At 34.9% G+C, this 20532-nt stretch overlaps 1 protein-coding gene across 10 annotated transcripts in view; it reads right to left on the reverse strand.

Moving 5' to 3' along the window:
* The window catches only part of LOC115217012 (ras-specific guanine nucleotide-releasing factor RalGPS1), a 224100-nt gene that overhangs the window by 52439 nt on the left and 151129 nt on the right, over positions 1-20532 (reverse strand). For 9 of the 10 annotated variants that reach the window (XM_036506208.1, XM_036506205.1, XM_036506181.1 and 6 more), the window contains 4 exons: positions 17061-17190; positions 12918-13031; positions 9222-9272; positions 2060-2143 (listed from right to left, as the gene is read on the reverse strand). In XM_036506208.1, coding sequence (XP_036362101.1) covers positions 2060-2143; positions 9222-9272; positions 12918-13031; positions 17061-17174 — 363 coding nt within the window. In that variant the 5' untranslated portion in view covers positions 17175-17190. Of the gene's footprint in view, positions 1-2059; positions 2144-9221; positions 9273-12917; positions 13032-17060; positions 17191-19364; positions 19372-20532 lie in introns of those variants that run through there. The other variant, XM_036506209.1, reaches the window with a different exon arrangement.

The raw sequence follows: 20532 nt of genomic DNA on the forward strand, positions 1-20532 counted from the left end.
TTCACAATATTCTTATCTTCTACTTGTTTCATTCATTAGGTTGCAACCATACTAGGGCACCACCTTGAAGGATTTTTAGCTGAATGAATCAACCCCAGTACTTTTTCGTTTTTAAGCTGGGTACTTTTATTAATTATTAGTCTGTTTTGCCAAACTGCTATGATATGGTGACAAACACATCAGGCATTGCTATATGATGAGTTCACTTTGCCAACACAAACATGTGCCCCTAGGTTTCATAGCAGCGCATTTAATGTGTCTTTTACTGCTATCTCAGTGTGAGAAATAACTTGAGTGGAGTTTGGCAGATAGAAAATGTGTGGTAAACATTGTGTGGGTGTGTGACTGTGTGCACATGTATATGCATGTGTGCGAGTGTGTGCATGTGTGAGCAAGTGTGTGTATGCATGCAAGTGTGTGCATGCATGCAAGTGTGCACATGCGTGCAAGTGTGCACATGTATGAATGTGTGCAAGTTCATGTGTGTATGTGCGTGAGTTTGTATGTGCCTATGTATAGATATGTTCATGTATATTTGTGTAAGTGCAGTTATGGCCATGTGATTAGGAAATACACTTTGCAACCATGAGGTTTTGCACTTGTTCCCATTGCATTGTGCTGCGGAACAGTGTCTTCTTGGGCTGACCAATGCTTTGTGAGAGAAATCTGTATGTGGAAATTTTGGGAGATTTATCATTGAGGTGTGGCTCGAGTGTTCATGTCTTCCCATATCTTGCCATTGTTTACATGCTGTGAAAGCATCATTAATGCCACTATAGATAATTTGCCTTCACAAGTCTCATTTGACCTATTTTAATATGGAAATATAATGTAGTAGTAGTTGTTGTTGTTGTGGTGGTGGTGGTCATGGTGCTGTATTTATGTGTACATATTTTTAATTCATTTATAACTCTGTAGGATATAACCATCAGCAACAGAAAACAAAATAGTAGAAATCATGTTTTATGGATAAAATCCTTTGCATTGAGTTAAGATACATCTCAGAGATTTTTGTCATCAGAAATGCAGTGAACCAGTACTTGGCTTGTTGCAAAAATATTAACTAACGACATTAATAGCAAACTATAATAGTAAATGAATCTGTTATCTCCTTTTAGTCATTGGACTTCAGCCAGTTAGGGTACTACCTTGAAGCATTTATTTGAATAAATTTACCCCAGTACTTATTTTTAAGTCTGGCACTTGTGCTATCAGTCTCTTTTATTGAACTGCTAAGCCACAGACATGTAAACAAACCAACACTGGTTATCAAGCAGGGAATGGACAGACACAAATGTACATGTGATGGACTTCCATATAGTTTCCTTTGCACAAATTCACTCACATGACACTGGTCAGCCAAGGGCTTTAGAAGAAGACACTTGCTCAAGGTGTCATGCAGTGGGACTGAACTCAAAACCAGACAGTTACAACGTGTGCTTTTTAAGCACACAGCTATGTCTACACCTATATAAATAAAATCCCCAGTAGCTTCTTATTTCTATCTAACTTCAAGAGGGTTCCCTCATGCTACAGTAATGTTTTTTAGTCTATAGAGACAACAACATACACACACTCACACAGAGAAATAGAGGGTTCCCCATTCCCATTATTTATAAAAAAAAAAACATTCAAAAATGTGTAGCACAGCTCTCTTCTACTAAACTAGTCTGACCATTTATTTCGCTCTTTCATAGAAAAACAAATTAATGACCCAATTACGCTTTATCAAGCATTCAGCCAGCCAACTACTATGGTTTCATTTTGATTAAAATAATTATGAACTTTTAAACAGCAAAACCTGTATATAAAATAAAATAAAATGAAAATAAAATGAAAAAAAAAAACGAATCTTCTCTTCATAGCTATCAATGCAACTATTAATGCCTCTAAGAATACTTGTGAAGCACAATGGAAACTAGGAAAACAGGAAATGAAAATCAGAACTGAATACATTGTTAAATGATCAGAGAAAGCATGAACGTGCAGACTGTCGGAGATAAGGAGAGTATATAGATGTGTGTGTTCAGCTCTAATACTTCAATTGATAACAACTTACATGATTGAATCGCCGAGTAAAAGCTACTACATTGGGGGCTTTGATCAACTTTTCTTTTGTGGTCCATGCACAAGAAGTCAGCTCCTACAATACATGAAAGTAAATTTGAGATTAAATAAAAGGCATTTAAGAGAACATTTTTTTTTTTTTTGAGGGGGTGGGAATGTTCTTGTAAAATAAATATGAAAATCTGAGTAAAATTTTTAAATAACTTTAAATACATTAAAAAAAAAAAAGAATCTCCCTGAAAGTATTCTAAATAAATATATAAGAAATACCACATACTGACAAAATTTAATATGCATTTTGATTTTTATTCATATTTTTACAAAAAGGAACTAAAGACATAATATAATCATTGTCATTTAGCATTCATTTTTCATGCTGGTATGAGTTGGACAGGTCAGCATGATCCAATGAGTTGGAGGATTGTGATGTGTTCCAATGTCTGTTTATACAAGCTTTCTACAGCTGAATGCCTTTCCTAATGCTAACCACTTTACAAAAGTGTACCAAGTGAGTGCTCTTTTCATGGTACCAGTACTAGTTAGACCATCTTGCAATTCCAAAAATAAGGGCTTGAAGTGGCCCCTATAACTGAAGAATAGAAGAGGGAGAGTGTAATGTTTTTAGGTGGTGATGGAAAAAGTTAAGTATTTGGGAATTGAGTTTAAAAGAAATAGAGGAATAGGGAAGGAATGGATTAGTGTCAGGGGTTAGCAAAGAAGGGAGGAAAAGAGCATAAAGGTGATAAAGTGGATTGTGTAGATCAGAGGTTATTTTGCTTGTGGACGCCCTGAGAGCTATCTTATCTATGGACCCCATATATGCACATGTAAGTTTTTGAAATAAAATATTTGTTTGTAGGTTAGTAAAAACTAACAATGAAACAATTTCGTTTCATTCATAAATTCCAAATACAAATCTTAAAAATTTCAATAAATACAGGTACCTCTCCTAGTAAACAAAATTTATATATGGACCCACAAATTAGAATCTTTTTACTTGTGGAGCCCCTAAAAGCTTCTGTGGGCCCCAGTTGGGAACCCCTGGTGTAGATGGTCCAGGGCTATTCATTGAAGGAAAGAGAAGTGTAAGGATGAGGTCTGTATGTGAGTAGACCAGAGGAGAGAGATAAGAGAGTGGTAGTGAGGAGGCAGAGAAGCTATGGGGAGAGGACAGTGAGAGAAAAAGAGGTAGAGGATGGAATAGTGAATGAATGCAGTATGAACAACAAAGGGGGGGGGCTCTGGAGAGTATCATAGAGGGGAGAGGAGTAGAACAGTTTGAATACAGAGGAAACAAGCTACAAAATTAAAACAGTAGCGCCCAATTTTGGAATTTGGTAAAACTGAAATATTGGCCAATAAAACATTGGTAAAACCAGAGATTTGAATATAAGCTATGTAACAATTCTTCAAAATATATGTGTGTGTGTATATATATATAGACACACACACATACTGATAATGATCCTATATTTAGAAACTTATAAACACATTATAATATACCGACACTCAGCATCTGATGTACAAGAAATGCAATTATAGAGCCCTAAAGTAACACGATATATTTAGACAATCTGCCAGCATTCTCTTTCTCTCTAAATTTCTTATAATAAAAGGATTTGGGGAAAATGAAATTAGATATACTTCTTTAATTCTAAATTTGCTTATTTTATGAGTGAATGTGAATGCACACACATTTTAATATTCTCTCATCATAGTAGACATTCACTCCCAACTGAACATAAAATACACCTAAAATATAGAATTAGCTTTCTTTAATAAAATACTTCAAGTTTTTGTTTAAAACAGGAAGTAAAGAAGTCAAAAATATTCCTGCCTTTCTTGTACAACAAACATAGATAAGCTCAGCACTTTACTTGTTAAAAACAGTGAACAAAGGATATATTTAAAGAGATGTAAGCTGGTAATTGTTTTTGCATCCTTGTTAGATTTTTTACCCAAACAGTAGCTTATAAGTTCACAATTTTATCAACGGAGAAGTAAAATAACAGGAAGATAGTTACAGTAATATTTCTATCACAGAAGCACTGTCTCTTATGGTTAGAAAATATAAAACATAATGCACCCACAGAACAAAATAGGAAGTAGCACAATTAATGAATGTTTCGATAACTGCAACTCTGAACGAATTATGACAAAATGGAAAAGAAAATAACAACATGTATTTCTTTCCTATCTTCTTTCGTATTTTTTAGAAGGAAAACAGGGAAAGAAAGAGATGATGGAGTAGGGGGGGGTGAACACTACAAGAAGACAGTGTAAACAAGTTGTTATTGGCAACAAATATAAGAGGCTAGCCACAAATCATTCTTGGAAAAAAACCAAACTCTCTCAGAATCCCCACTTGGTAGTAAATAGTATGGGGAATAGTAGAAAACATGGCAGTAGCTGTTCCCCAGCTTGTTATTACTTTCAATACCAATCTGTCAATGAGTACTCATGTTTCTGTCTGGAGATTAATTGGAGAGTGAAATATTTGACCTTAACAACATTCAGGAAATACCTCAGTAGATAAACTGTACAGCAGCCAGATACTGAGGAGGGGGAGAAGGAAAGGGTGAAGGAGTGGACTAGGAAAGAGAAGATCTTTTATAGCTCCCTAATGATCGGAGAAATTTTACATCTCAATTATGACATCTTAAGTGGATTACCATTAAAAACACTATGTAATGAGATTAAGTAAACTTACATGGCAATAAAATTACAAATTTTACCAAGCATTCCATAAGAAGCAGAATGTTTAACAAGGCAAGTTCAATAGACTAGAGTTGAACTGTGAATGGAGGTCAATGGAACAATTCACATTCAATTTCATTACAAACTAAATGACTATGTCAAAATATAAGGAGATCTAACGTCAAAGAAATATCCTGAAAAAATGTAGAAAAGAGCCAATATGATAAGAAAGAGAGAGAGAGAGAAAGAAAGAGAGAGAGAAAGAGAGAGAAAGAGAGAAAAAGAAAGAGAAAGAAAGAACGAGAAAGAAAGAAAGAGAGAAAGAAAGAAAAAAGAGAAAGAAAAAAGAGAAAGAAAAGAGAGAAAGAAAAGAGAGAAAGAAAAGAGAGAAAGAAAAGAGAGAAAGAAAAGAGAGATAGAGATATCCTTCAAAATTACACATTTAGTCATTTTATGACCATATTTCTAATAAAATAATTCTTTTATTCTTTTCCTTTTTTTCAATTAGTGGATTAAAGCCATAATGGAGCTTGAAGGCTTTTGTTAATCAAATTAATTCTCAGTCCTTCTTTTAAGTTTGGTATTTACTTATTCAATTAGTGTTTTTTTTACCAAACAGTCAAGCTATAAGGACATTAAAAAAAAAAACCTATCTCTGAGAGCAGGAGTCAAATGCATGCACACACACCCACACAACTTGTGCTCCATCGGTTACAACAACAAGGCTTCCAGTTGATCTGATCAGAACAGACTGCTCATAAAACTAACGTGCAAGTGGCTGAGCACTACACAGACACATGTACCTTTAGCCCTTTCGTTACCAACCCGGCTGAAAGTGGTTCTGGCTCTGAGTACAAATGTTTTGTTTACATAAGTTTTGAACTAAAATCTTCCACTAAACCTTAGTCACAATTTTTGTTCCTAGCACTAGCTTAATGATAACTAAGTTATTTTACTAAATTCTTTGTTATATTTAGCGTACATTATTTACATTCGACAGATATTTGTCCTCATCTTGTTTGTTGTTAACACGTTTCGGCTGATATACCCTCCAGCCTTCTTCAGATGTCTTGGGGAAATTTCGAACCTGGGTTCTCATTCCTAAGGTATTCTTTGATATTATTATTATTGTTGTTGTTGTTGTTCACGTCATGTGAATCGACTGGTATCATTATATTCAAGCCAGGTGGTATTAGCTTTGAGTCTCTACATCTACGTAAGAGAGTTAGATGGTTTGAAAGACGAGCTAGTTTTTGATGGAGTTTCTCTATATGTCTCCTTTGAAGTCTAATGCCGGCTCCGTACTGATTAGATAATACAGTTCTATATTTAAGAGATGAGGAATTATGTACGTTATTTACATTCGACGGATATTTGTCCTCATCTTGTTTGTTGTTAACAATATCTAACGTAATTGAAAGAAACACAGAACATCAAAAATTGATACAGTAATGAAAGGGTTAATGTAGTTTTCAGGAAGATTCAGTGTAACACAATATGACAAGGCTGGCCCTTTGAATTACAGGTAAGTGAACTGGAGCATCATGAAACGAAGCTTTTTGCTCAAGAACACGATATACTACTTAGTCCAGAAAACAAACCATGATCTAGCAATCATGAATGCAACACCCTAACCACTAGGCCACGCATCTTCACACACACACAATATATATATATATATATATATATATATATATATATAATGTGGTAATGTAAAAGTTGACAGTGACTTTGAAGTTTCAGCTTGCTTGCATTAGTTAGCTGAGGATTAATTATACTTTTTTTCCCCCCCTGGTGTAAACTGAATATTAATTTACTGCAACTAAATGAAGTACTTGTTAAAATAGGGAAAGCATTTTATTAGCAGCAACATTGGACAAAAGGACACAATAGATGTCATCCTTGACTGCATTGTGCCAATAAAAAAATATCAAATAACAAAAAAAAAAAAAACAATGGTCATAACTGGAATGTTTTTGATCAGGGCTGACAACACTTAAATTGTCTTTTCTAGTCATAGATGTAAACAAAAACATCATTGTATCTATTTCTAGGTAAGACGAGCTATTGAAAGTTTATAAATAATTGAAATGTACCTATTTGTGTCTAGTTACTGTTACGAGGGGTGTTCAATAAGTAATGCCCCTGACCCACTTCCCATAGCAGTAGAGCAACGACACTTGGCACAGTTATTAGTCTTTTCCTACATAGGAACTACCCAGAGTTATGCATTTCTCCCATTGTTTGATACAGCTCTGGAGACCGTTTTTGTAGAAGACCGCAGCTTGGTCCTCCAACCACGACGTGACTTCAGAAATCAAGGCTGCATCATCTGAGAAACGCTTTCCTTTCAAAATCAACTTCATGGCTGGGAAGAGGTGAAAATCAGAGGGTGCAAGGGGAGGAGTTCATAGCTGCATGCCTGTGCTTCTCATCTGGCGACACGCGAGTTGTGGACCGGAGCGTTGTCCTGCAGGAGGAGGATGCCTTTGCTGATCTTGCCCCGCCTCTTGATTTTGATAGCTTCTCTTAATTTCCTCAAAAGTGAAGCATAATAGGCTCCTGTAATTGTCGTACCCTTTGCCAGGAAATCTGTCATCACTACTCCGTCCTGGTCCCAGAAGACTGTGAGCATAACCTTGTCAGCGGAGGGCTGCACCCTTGCCTTCTTTGGAGGAGGTGAGTCACGGTGCTTTCACTGCATTGACTGGGCTTTGGTCTATGGATCATAGTGATGGACCCAGGTTTTATCCTGTGTGATCAGTCTTTTGAAAAATTTTGACTCATCTTCTTGGCACACCTCCAAATTCATACTCGAGCACTCAACGCGTTCTTGCTTCTGGAAAGGTGTGAGCAACCTGGAAATCCATCTGGCAGACACCTTTTGCAAATGCAAATGGTATTGAATGATAGTTTCCACAGACCCGGTACTAATCTTGACCTTATGGGCTATTTGGCGAATAGTTATGTGTTGACCTTCCAAAATGACAGCCTCAACTTGACGGACAGACGTCTCATCAACTGCAGAAGGGGGCGACCAGATCTGGGAGCTGTTTCCACAGAGTTCCGACTATGTTTGAATTCACAATGCCAGCATTTTACAAGGTCATATGATGGGGCATCATCACCATAAGTTACTTTCATTTCATCAAAAGTCTCCCGTGGTGTGCGTCCTTTCAAATACAAAAACCAGATCACTGCTCGACACTCAACAGGCTCCATTTCACACTTGACTCAATTCAAACACCTGTAAATCAGAAACCACAATTAGTTCAGAGCTGTAATTCGCCACTTAATCTATAGAGGTATAAATAAGTGCACATGCAAAATTTCAGCTATATCAAACAACTGCAAGTGGGTCAGGGGCATTACTTATTGAACACCCCTCGTAGATCAACTCTTTGACCCTATGGCATTGACATAAGGCAGCACCAATAGCAAGAGTCAACCCATAGACTCTTTATGCAAGTCAACACTAATAAGTCATTTTATACTATTTTACAATAATACTAGCCAAATTTTTGTATGAAGAAACTATTATTTCATGATAATAAAAAAAAAATTTAACAGCAATCATATCCCTGTTCAAAACTGTCAAAATATGTTAAAAATTTGAAAAATTTCAAAATTTCTAATGTAAACTTGTAAGAGGGAAAGATTAAAAATTAGGAAATCTGAATGTTTTTTTTTATTTCTTTCCCTAAAATGCTAAAACAATTTTTTAAATATCATAATACATAGTTTTTAATAGCAAATAAAGTTTATAAATAATTTTTTCAAGATATTTTTAGATTATAACCTCAGATCTAATCTAAAAACTAATCTTGACCAAAGTTATAAGTTTTCCCACTTATTTCTAATCTAAATGATAAAACAGTGATTCAAATAGAATTAGATAGGTAAAGTTCATAAATAACTGCTTTCAAATTAGGTCAGAAATGTGGAGGAGGGGCATGATTGATTATATCAAATACAGTACTTGACTAGTACTTTATTTTATCAATCTCCAAAGCTGACCTTGGCAGAATTTAGAATCAATATGAAGCAGCAGAATACTACAAGGCATTTTTATTTAATCATCATCATCGTTTAACGTCCGCTTTCCATGCTGGCATGGGTTGACAAATCTCTTAACTCACTGCTTTAAATAATTGTTTCTAAATTAGGTATGTCAGAAACTTAAGGGGGAAGAAATAGTCAATCATATCAACTCCAGAACTTAACAAGTACTTTATTTTATTGACCTTGGTAGGACGAAATGTGTGGTTGACCTCTATTTAAGAAAAAAAAAAAAAAGAAACCTAAAACCAGTTGCACATCAAAATCAAAGTTTACTAGATGAATTCATAGAACAATGACCATTAAAAGGCTGAAAGCAAAAACAGAATTTTTAACAATCTGATGATAAAAAATTAAATTAACACAAAAAGCAATGTAAAAAACAAAAGTTTCTTTACCTCAGGTTGTATTGCTTGAAAGACAGGTAAATCCAATAAAGTTATTTGACTCTGGAAAATGAGATGAGAGAGAAAATCACAAAATGTGCCAATGATGAAATGAGCATTACTTATCTAATTGTAAATAAGTAAAAACTAGCAGAAATACTCAGCATTGCTTGGGATTAAAATGGCATAGTTTGCATGTATGTATATATATATGTATTACACTTATGTTGATATGGGAAAATGCAGTATTGACAGCAAAACATTTGTGGAATAAATGATGAGCTAAGTCGTCTAAGAGACATGCCATGCATCTGTTTGGAGCATTTCAGGCCCTAACCTTTCATGGAAAATTGGGGGTGGCAGGTATGTGATTTTTGAACACACTGAAAAGCTGTCAGTGGATATAATCTCCTTTGCAGCAGTTGGTGCTGCGTCTAAAATGGCCCATCGTTTGAAGTTTTGGCTCCTCCTTTGGGTTTGTTGTCCTACATCACTTAAAGTAAATTTGGAGTAACTGTGGTTGTCCATTTGTGGGTAACAGGGAACCAATGAGGTGACAGACTTGCTTTAAACTTTGAATGGTAGCGTAAATCCATGTTCAACCATATCTTTAGATGCACCAAACGATGTCATTTGAAATGCAGAATTGTATTGTCTGATATTGTTAAAAAAATCCTTTGACTGGATGGAAGCACCTTCCAGAAGATCCATAAGCTGATAGCGCTGGCAATGCCATTAGTTTCATTTGGAAATTTTAAAGCTTTGCAGAAATGACAATTTGAGTTTAGCACACCAATTTGGACAAAATTATCGTTTTTATAAGAATGGGATGGAAAGCAGCTCCAAGAGTTGTGAAGAACGAATTTGTATGTAGTCTCTTTCTGAGAGCTATTCTAATCATTAAAACATTTTATTGATCTAGCATAAAGTGCTGAAGCATGCATTCACTGATCTTGGGAAAGTCTCCTCTCCCTTCTCTCTTGAGACTCCATTTGACATGCTGCAGCATGCCTTTGCTAATCTTGAGAAAGTCTCATCTCACTTCATTCTTAAGACACCTTTTCATGTGCTGGAACATGCATTTGCTGATCTTGAAAAAGTCTCATCTCCCTTCTCTCCAGACTCCATTTGATGTGCTGCAGCATGTATTTGCTGATCTTAGGAAAGCCTCATCTCCCTTCCCTCTTGAGACTCTCACCTTCGGTTTTCTACAATTTTCCTTGCCTTATACTTGTTTCTGGAGAGATTACGTCTTTTCTTTGGTGGCATATTTTCTCAATATTGTAAACAAAAATTTTGAACATAGAAAAAATTATACATTGATCTCTATATTTGTGGGCAGTTGTATGTATGTAGCATGTCTTTACTTTTGTACACAGTATAAAGTAACGAAATATAAGCAAATTAACCAAATAGAAGCGCATGTATGAACTGCTAATTTAATGGTAAATGCTACAAGAATATCTTAGTGTTATCATATTAGAATAAAAAGTGAAAGAATAAAAGTGAAACAATATTATAGCCTTATTACATTAGAATTAAAAGTGAAACAATATTATATCACCTTACAATATAGATGTTATTCTTTCACGTTTGACATGTAATACCAAACCAGTGTCAATGTTGTATTGTTTTAATCCAAATGAAAAAAAACAATTACATATTGACACTCATGGTCTGATAATATTACCTTGTAAAATTTGATTTGATTTAGGCCAGCTGTATGAGAAGGTATAGAGAACAGACAGAGAAAGAATTTTATATATAAAGATATACCATAATTGTGACATTTCTATGCATTTATGAACTCATATGAGTCACTCAAAGGAAACACTCAGCTGGAATAGTTTTGGTCTTAGATCTAAACAATTAGAGCCAGTCTAGGACTCAACAACAATATGTTATAATAATAATAATAATGACCTAATTGTATATACTCACTCAAGTGTACTACAACTCATTAAAAAAAGAGTAAAAGAAAAGTGGGGGTGGACAAAAAGTACCAATGAATCAAGTAAAGAAATACACCAATAAAAGCCAAAAGTGTGTGCACAATATACGGAATAAAACATAAAAAGACAAGAAAGTAAAAAGTAAAAGAGCCTTAAAAGATGTAAAACAATTTCAAAATTGATAAAATAGCAAACTCCTGGCTCCTTCACCATGAATTTGTACTCCTAGGGTACAGGACACCCCATAAAAAAAAAAATTGTATTTCTATAATAAGCAATGTGTTTCAGAGCATAATTCAGTTAGAACAATCCTTATTTCATAATAGTCTATGTTTCTGATCGCTTCACTGATAGCTTTAGTGAAGTGTATTCTTCCAGGCTTATGAGCATATTTAAATTATGTTATTTAGTTATACAGAAGGTTTAAAGTATAATTGCCCTAAGTTAGAGCAACTGGCAAACCAAGCCTCCAGATTGTGTAGCTTTCTTAACATAGCTGAAAGAACTAATAACTTAAATGGAGAAATTACTTAATTGGGGGGGGGGAGTTAATTTAGCAATAACACAATAGTCATCAGACAACATTTTTACTTCTACATTTTCCATAAATGCATACTTTGTACTTAACATTTTATTTATTTATATATATAACAGTGAAATCTGTTATATATATATAAAACAGATTTCACTTAGGCATAGCGATACTAATAGCCCAATGTTAGAACTCAATATAAACATGCGTCAGAATAAAATAGAGAGCATAATATGGAATTAAATATATGACAAAGGAACAGAATTAAATGATCGACTTTCCTTGCTTACAGCTCATTCTGCTATAAGAAGCAGTGTCCTCACAGCTGAGTGCTTCAGCATCACCTTATAGCTTCTTCAGAGCTTCTAAATTGCAATGCAAGTTTATTTGAGAAAGCATTTACAGAGTGTGTCAATGCTTTCCCAAATAGGCTTGCATTTCATTTTAGGAGCTCTGAGGAAGCCATAAGGTAATGCACAATCATTCAAATCTGAATACACTACATCTCATAGCAGAGACAGCTGTATGCTAATGAAGTTAATCACGTAATTCTGTTCCCATATCATTTATTTAACTATATATGATTTTTCTTCGAGTTTTAAGTTCTTCATGAGAAAGTCCAAGATAGTCACTAACAAAGTGACAAGACTTTTGAGTAAGAGTTCCTGGTGTTTGTAAATATGTGGTTGGGTTGGTGTGTTGATCGAACTGTTGATGCATACACCCAAGTGCGTGCATCTATTCACATAATCTCAGATGAATAATTTGGGCAATGTCTTACAAATCTTCACTGTGCCACTAATAGATTGGATTTGAAGAATCCATGTCAGTTTCTTTTTGCTTTCTCTGTGAAACCAAGTGTTTCTAAGTTTTTGTGCAAATTTGTTGGTACAGAATGTAATGCACCCTATAATGTATATATGGAAGTATATAGAGGGAAGAGTAGGGTAATTGTGTGATGTAGTTGCAGGGAGTTTATTATTGTGGTGGGGATTTGGGGATTTAGTGTAGTAGTCAAGGTTAATGTACCAAAAAAAGGCTCAATAATTTACTTTCAGATATCATTAAAATGGTCTTTTATATGCAAGTTCTATTTATATATTTCAACTCACACTGGATTTTAGTCCATGTCAGAAGATGGTATTAAAGAAAAAAAAAACTCATGTAGCACATCTCCACCTTTTTAATGAAGCAAAATTCTTTTTTTTAAATGGTTCAACTTACGGCAAAATCCTCTGGTAGTACACGTAATACATCAAATACAACTGCATCATAACTTTTCATCCGGGTAAGACTAGATCGTTTCTCCAATGACTCTTGACTGCCATGACTAACACCCTAAAAAAAAAATACAAATTAAAAAGGTCATAAATAACAATACGTTATTGGCAAAAGGAACAATGAAACTACTCTGAGGGAGCAAGAACTGAGAGTGAGGGAGGAGATGCAGGCATAGAATGGTATCAATAACCTTACAAACTATTAAACATTAATATATCCAACAGATACAAGTAATTATGCTGATGATGATTATCACCATCATCATATTAGCTCCCCATGCTGTCATGGGTTGGATGAGTCATCTCTGTTTTTCTTTCTAGAAGAGTGAAAAAAGCACATCTCATTTGTAAGTTCCATTTTAAAGGCTTGGCTTCTACATTTAGATACCCTTTCCTAACACCAACCACTCTACAGAGTGTACAGGATGCATTTTCTCATGACACCAGCACTAGAGAGGCTATCATGCAGTGTCTGATAACAATAAAGGGTCCTCTTGACCCCATACTTCATAGAGTGTACTGAGAACATTACATCATGGCACTAGCAATGGAGAGGATTGCCATGACTTTGCCAAGACTAAAGAGTCTACACAACCCTCATGTTTCTAATTACTCATCAAACGACAGACACAAAATTAGAAAGAACTAACTTCTGTACTGATTCCAGTTGATTAAACAAAAGGTCAACATTTGTAAGAGAAGTATACAGTGAACTGAATTAATTTTAGTATATTTTTGGTGCTATCAAGTCTGGAGGAATGAAAAGTAAAGTGGACCCAAGTTAAAATTGGAAGCAAATTTGTCTTGACACCAGAGTTTTTCAGTATTAAGGATTTAATGATAGTCAAAAACAATGAAAAATTTGTCACAAGAAACATTAGAACTAAATACATCTCCATCAAGTCATTGATGGAACCCCTATCTGATCACTGATTAAAATAGCAGCAAAATTTTCAAGAAATCAAACCTTACCATCTTTAAATACGGGGAAAAGGGTATATTTGATAAAGTAGTCTTGAATACATTGTGCCAAAAAAAATGAGATGGTCATGGCTAGAATGGTTTAATCATAAGTCTACGTGATTATAGTTAACCCATGGATAACAATATTGTGCCTTTAAGCTGATGAAATATAAATTTAACCCTTTAGCATTTATACTAGCCATATCTGGTCCAAAACTGGACAGATCTGGAAAGCCATACCTACCCTACAAGATCATTCTAAGAGTAAGCAATCATATCATGAAAATCTCAAAGATAACTGAATTAATTCAAAACAATGTAAATAAATAAACATTACATTTGACTGATTAATATGACTACTAAAGGGTTAAAATAGTCCAATGGAATAGCAAATGAATGAGTACCCTTTTAGCTGACAGTTGAGAAACGAATTGATGATCCAAGTTTTTAAGTCGCTAAACAAACCTGGAACCTTTTGTTCAAATAAAAAAAACATGTACAATAGATAGCAAAAGTTTGTCATTAACAATATACTTTCAAATTTCAACTGAATATTCTCATTAATATTGTTGAAAACCAAGCAATAGTAATTTACATTCTGGTAAACATTCAATACTTTTATATATACATATATATATAAGCCAAGTGAGACCATATCCATGGCTTATGCCAGTGTAGCATAACCAGCCCATTTAAGAGTACCCTTCAATCATTGGGAAATAAACTGTGCTCACAAAGACCTGTTGAGGCAAGTGAAATCATTGTCGTGCCCAATGACTACTGCCTGATTGGCACCTGTGCCAGTGACATGTAAAAAGCACCTTTTGAGCGTGGTCAATGCCAGTACCACCTGACTGGCCCACATGCCAGTGGCACATAAAAAGCACCCACTACACTCTTGGAGTGGTTGGCATTTGGAAGGGCATCCAGCTGTAGAAACTCTGCTAGATCAGATTGGAGCCTGGTGCAGCCTTCTGGCTCGCCAGCCCCCAGTCAAACTGCCCAATCCATGCCAGCATGGAAAGCAGACATTAACTGATGATTTTATATATATATATATATATAGGACGAATTTGGGTCTTTTTCATTTTACAATAATCTGGACAAGCAAAATTACATAACATCACTAGACTTCATCTTATTTGCCCTCATTTCCCAAACTGATTATCAAATTGTCATATCAGGGAGACCACTTCCTACATAATGTCAACTTATAATGTATGCCGATTTTATCAAGAGAAATAAAGACATTAACATCAATTATAGCCTCAAGTACTCTACGTTGTAAAGTTTTATAATCAGACAAGTACACAAGCCCAGTACATAATTCAATCAATCCTAAATAAATACACAAATACTTAATTCCAAGCATATTTTCCTCAACACTTGATATTAGGCTATGCTTGACAAATTAAGCATCTTATTACAATAGTATAATGTATAATCTCGTTAGATCTAACCCCAAATGGTATGCAAGATAATCCAATCAGTAATCAAATAATTAAGTAAAATTCACCCTTAAAAAGTTTTTCTCTCACACACACACACACACACACACACAGATGAAGTAGATTTTTTTATGTCATAAAGGAATGTATACAATACATAGAACAGAGAGTTAATTTATATATTACTACAATTACATAAGCAAATCAGACCATCTTTATTGTCAAGTTCAAACTAGCTGGATATACAACTATTGTCAATTGAATCACACACAGTCTGGACAAATGATACTGCTTCACACAATCAAAATTTATGGGGGTGTATTTCAAGGTAGCACCAGTACTAGGGATGTTCTCTTGTCCTCTGATAAGACTAAAGAATTGTCTCAACTATGCTGTCTCTATTCATTCAAGACAACATGACACAGACAATGTAGTGGGGAAACAAGAATGTAGGAGGTGACAGTGAACAATTATGATGAGGGGAGTAGAGTGATAAAGACAAAGTGAAGATAGAATATGCAGTAACAGCAGGGAAGCAGTGATAATATTTATATGCAAGAAAGGAGTACATAAAAATTCCATACAGTGTACTCAGTTTAAGTTGTGAAACACAAATAAGGTATAATGGAACTACAGGAAAGCTCACAAAGATAGATTTTGCACATTGCAGATATGCAGGAGAAGTCGCCAGTAAATATATATATATGGAACAAACTCTTTCAAATGCCTGTAAAATTCCCTAAAAGTAGCTGAGAGCTTCTGTTACCCAAGTGCTTATTAAGTAGTGGAAGTTCCAAAATGAGCAACTAGAGTTAAAAGTAGAGTGGAAAAAGTTTAACCTTTCAGCATTTAAACCAGCAATATCCAGCCCAAATATTCTGTTTTATAACTTTGATAGGTTTCAGCCAGTATAGGCCCAGGCCATGTCAAACTAAATAGCACCACCTGGTGAAGTCTTTTAGTCATGTATGTTTTATGTTCAGATTGGCCAGATCATGCCTCTCGCACCTCCCTCACAATGTCATTCTAAAACTAATCAATCACATCACTGAAATCTCAAAGCTACAAGATAATGCATGAAAAATATAAAAGAATATGAATAAATAAGCATTACATGTCAAAGAGTAATCTGAATGCTAAAGGGATAAGGAGCTATTATCTTTGCTAATAATAAAATGAAGGGCAAACTTATAATGCTTATGTGCAAGTTGTGGTGCTGCATGGTATTAAAACATGGGCATTGGATGCAGAGGATGATGTGCAAAGGCTGGACAGAAACGAGGGGAGTATGCTCACCTGGATGTGGGATGTTAATGTGCATAAACTTTGGAGCACAAATGAATAGAGAGAAAAGCTGGATTATAAGAGGAATCAGAAGTTGAGTGCAAGGGGCTTGGTACAGACACGGGAAACACATGGTGTATGTCTGTTGTATAAAAGAAATTGCCAAGAGTTTGAAGTGGAAGGAATCCACAGAAAAGGGGAAACTTCAGGAGACATGGAACAAAATCAGGAAGAACAATCTAAAGAAATAGAGTTTAATAAAGAGGCCTATATGCACCTACATCTAAAATATTTTTTCAAAGTTTAATCAACAAAGCCAAGACTGTGTTATATACTACTTCACTTCCGAAACGGATTTTAATAAAATTATCCAGAAATATCGAAAAACTTACATCTGCAAATGAAGATTGAGGTGTATTATAGTCTCCACTGCTGTCACTCTCCAAAGTTTTAGTGAAGCTCTTACTGCTATCCTCCGGGGTCAGGATTCGGTGAGGTATGTTCATTTTCTTACCTTCCCACCTGAAAGAAAAACAAACAAATCATTAAATTACATAAAAAAAGAACAATGATTTCTTACATTGGTACAGGTTTATAAATGTTTCTAGATTGAATTGGTAATAGTACTTATTCAATTTTATCAAGTCTAACTATATAAAAAGCATGGTCAACCCAGATGAAATTTGAACTTAGACAACAAAAGGATGAACTCAGCATTAGGTTTTTTTTCCTCTTTTTTTTACCTTTTTTTTTTACAGGCACTTCATCTTTTATTAAAACAACGAGGATTTCTAACTTTGCTATAAAGTAAAACATTTTGTAGATGTAGTCAATTGCTAAAATCAACAACACTACTACTTAACTGATACTTATTTTAACCTTGGAAAAATGAAACTAAACTAGAAGCTCAAGATATAAACAGATGTAATACTACATGGCATTTTGTCCACTGCTTCATTGATTTAGTATTAATACTTATAATACTGTAACAAATTACTGAACAATTTGAAAATAAGTAAAAAGTAAAGCAAGCCGGTTAACTGTGAATATCAACAATATTTTTGCATCTGCTTTTTCCATGCTGGGATGAAATGAAGGAGATTTTGTTGAGGCAGTATCCTAAGCCAGATGCCCTTCCTGATGTTAACAATGACTGGTTTCCATTAAGGTACTTATTATCTTGGTCTTTCATATGAAGAACAAAACAGGTTTTTCCACATGGATACAGCCTAAACAGGGATATATTTTATGCATTAAATAGATCAACTATGTCAAAATACAAACGGGAAGATACAAATGCATGCACTGGAACTCCATAATGCGTATAGTACTAGCATATTAATAATACTAACACTAGAGAAACAGATTCTGGTAAATTCAAAGATATATGGATGAACCGGATGAAGCTTGGATGCAAGACATCCCTGGAAAGAGCAATCTCTTTCCTTATTAAATTTTATATATGTATGTGTGTGTATGTACACACACACTCCTAAATATATATATATATATATACATATATATATGCAGTGGCACATAAAAGGCATCAACTGATTGTGGCTGCTGCCAGCTTCCCCTGGCACCTGTGCCAGTGGCATGTAAAAAGCCCCCACTACACTCACGGAGTGGTTGGTGTTAGGAAGGGCATCCAGCTGTAGAAACACTGCCAGATCAGACAGGAGCCTGGTGCAGCTTCCTGGCTTCCCAGACCCCAGTCAAGCCGTCCAACTTGTGCTAGCACAGAAAACAGACATTAAATGATGCTGATGATGAGAGAGAGGGAAGGCTTCCATACAGTTTCTGAGAACCAATTTCCCTGACAAGTTATGGTTCAGCTTCAGGTTATAATAGAACACATTTGCTTATGGTACCACACAACAGGAATGAACATGAAACCAAGTGGTTGCGAAGCAAACTTCTTAACCACACAGCCATGAATGGACAAGCTACCTCTAAATTAAGTATAGAACCAAATTTACTTCCTTGATACTGCTATTGCTTTTGATAAAAGTATGAACATCACTAAACCCCTACCTCACCTACTTCTGCTCCTTATAAATATGGCCATTTATAGCATAATATTCTATTAACATACGAAAGTTTTTATAGGATACTCCTGGAAACTAACCTTTTAAAATATAGATTTCTGACAGATTTAAGACTTTAAGTTTAGAAAATGAAGGAAATGAGATTATGTAGCATTCATGTTGTTTGCAAGGGAACTAAAGTGACAGGAATTGGCTATAACTGGAAATATGTCATGTCAAATACTTAGTTCATTAGGAATTCATCTCCACATTGCTCATTAACTGATATTATTGATTTCTTATATACTCATATGGCCTCAGATAAAAGGAGGAAAAGGATGAAGGAGAATCGTATGACATTCATGCTTTATCCAAAAAAAAAAAAAAGCCATGTTAGTGAAGTAAAACTAGAAATTATAATTAGGTTCTATACTTAATTCACAGACAGCTTGCCCACTCATTCAGTATCTCAAAGATGCAAAACGTGATTTTGATTATAAAAGAACATTAAATAAAAGAATAAATAACATTAACCTTATTTTTACACCAGGTTATATAAATCAATACCTCTAATATCTACTCTTAGGGAAAAGAAAAAAATTTAAAAAACTCAGTTACTTCCAGAAATGTATCAACACAAATTACAGCCCTAAGTGGCTTGCCTTCAACCTTGTCAGAGCAGCAGATACAATTTAAGTACTTGTCCAGCTGACAAGTAGTTACACCACTTTTTTTTTTCTTTTTTCCACCCTGTCATGCTTGTACTGATTACACTCCATGAAACTATATTGCCAAATCAAATTTCCAACATACACTTAACATTATGGGTATCAGATTAAGATGCTGAACACTTGAATCAAGTCTTCACAATTTCAGCAATTTTATTTGGCATCCTGGATCCAAGCCATGCTAATTGTTCTAATCTACTAACATAATAAAAGAAATACAGAGACTAGTCTGACTTCAGGGAAGCTGATAGATTCTAAGATATTTATTCAAAGAATGAAAATTTATAAATCTACCCGCTTCAGCATTCAGATTACTCTGTCAAAATGTAATGCTTATTTATTCACATTTTTTTTAAATAATTATGCATTAACTCATAATAAATAAATAAATGTGCCCTTTTAAAGCCTAGCCAGGCTCATGGGCCCAGTTTCCCGGTTTCTATGGCGCATGTGTTCCCCGGCTGGATGGGACGCCAGTCCATCGCAGCGTTACTCATTTTTGCCAGCTGAGTAGACTGGAGCAACATGAAATGAAGTGTTTAGCTCAAGAACACAACGCATTGCCCGGTCTAGGAATCGAAACCACAATCTTATGATCATGATGCTGACACCCTAACCACTAAGCCACACGCCTCCATGCATTAACTCATAGCTTCAAGATTTTGATGATGTGATTATTTTTAGAATGACATTGTAAGGTAGGTCTGAGAGGCTGATCTGATCAATTTGAAAATAAAACTAATAGAATATTTGGTCAGATACGGCTGGTTTAAATGCTTAAGGCATACGGATCTACTCAATATACATGGCTGACGAAAACAGAACAACAAACCCTATCATAAAATGTTACATTTCACAATTAGATTTCTTTTGTTTTTGTTTTTTCCTTTCACTTCTAACTGGGAAAGTGATTGCATTTGTCGTGACTGACCCAGTGATTTTCAAATTCTTTTGCCATTATTAACGCTTGGCTCTCTGCTTCATTGTCAGTGACATCTTTACCTGTAACATTAACCTCTATAGAAGTTAATAACAGTAAATTTCTAGGATTATCAATAAACCAGATTCTCTTTCTCTGAGATATGCATCCATTCATGACCTCTTTGCAA

Source organism: Octopus sinensis, linkage group LG1, assembly GCF_006345805.1.
Source record: "Octopus sinensis linkage group LG1, ASM634580v1, whole genome shotgun sequence".
Lineage (NCBI taxonomy): Eukaryota > Metazoa > Mollusca > Cephalopoda > Octopoda > Octopodidae > Octopus > Octopus sinensis.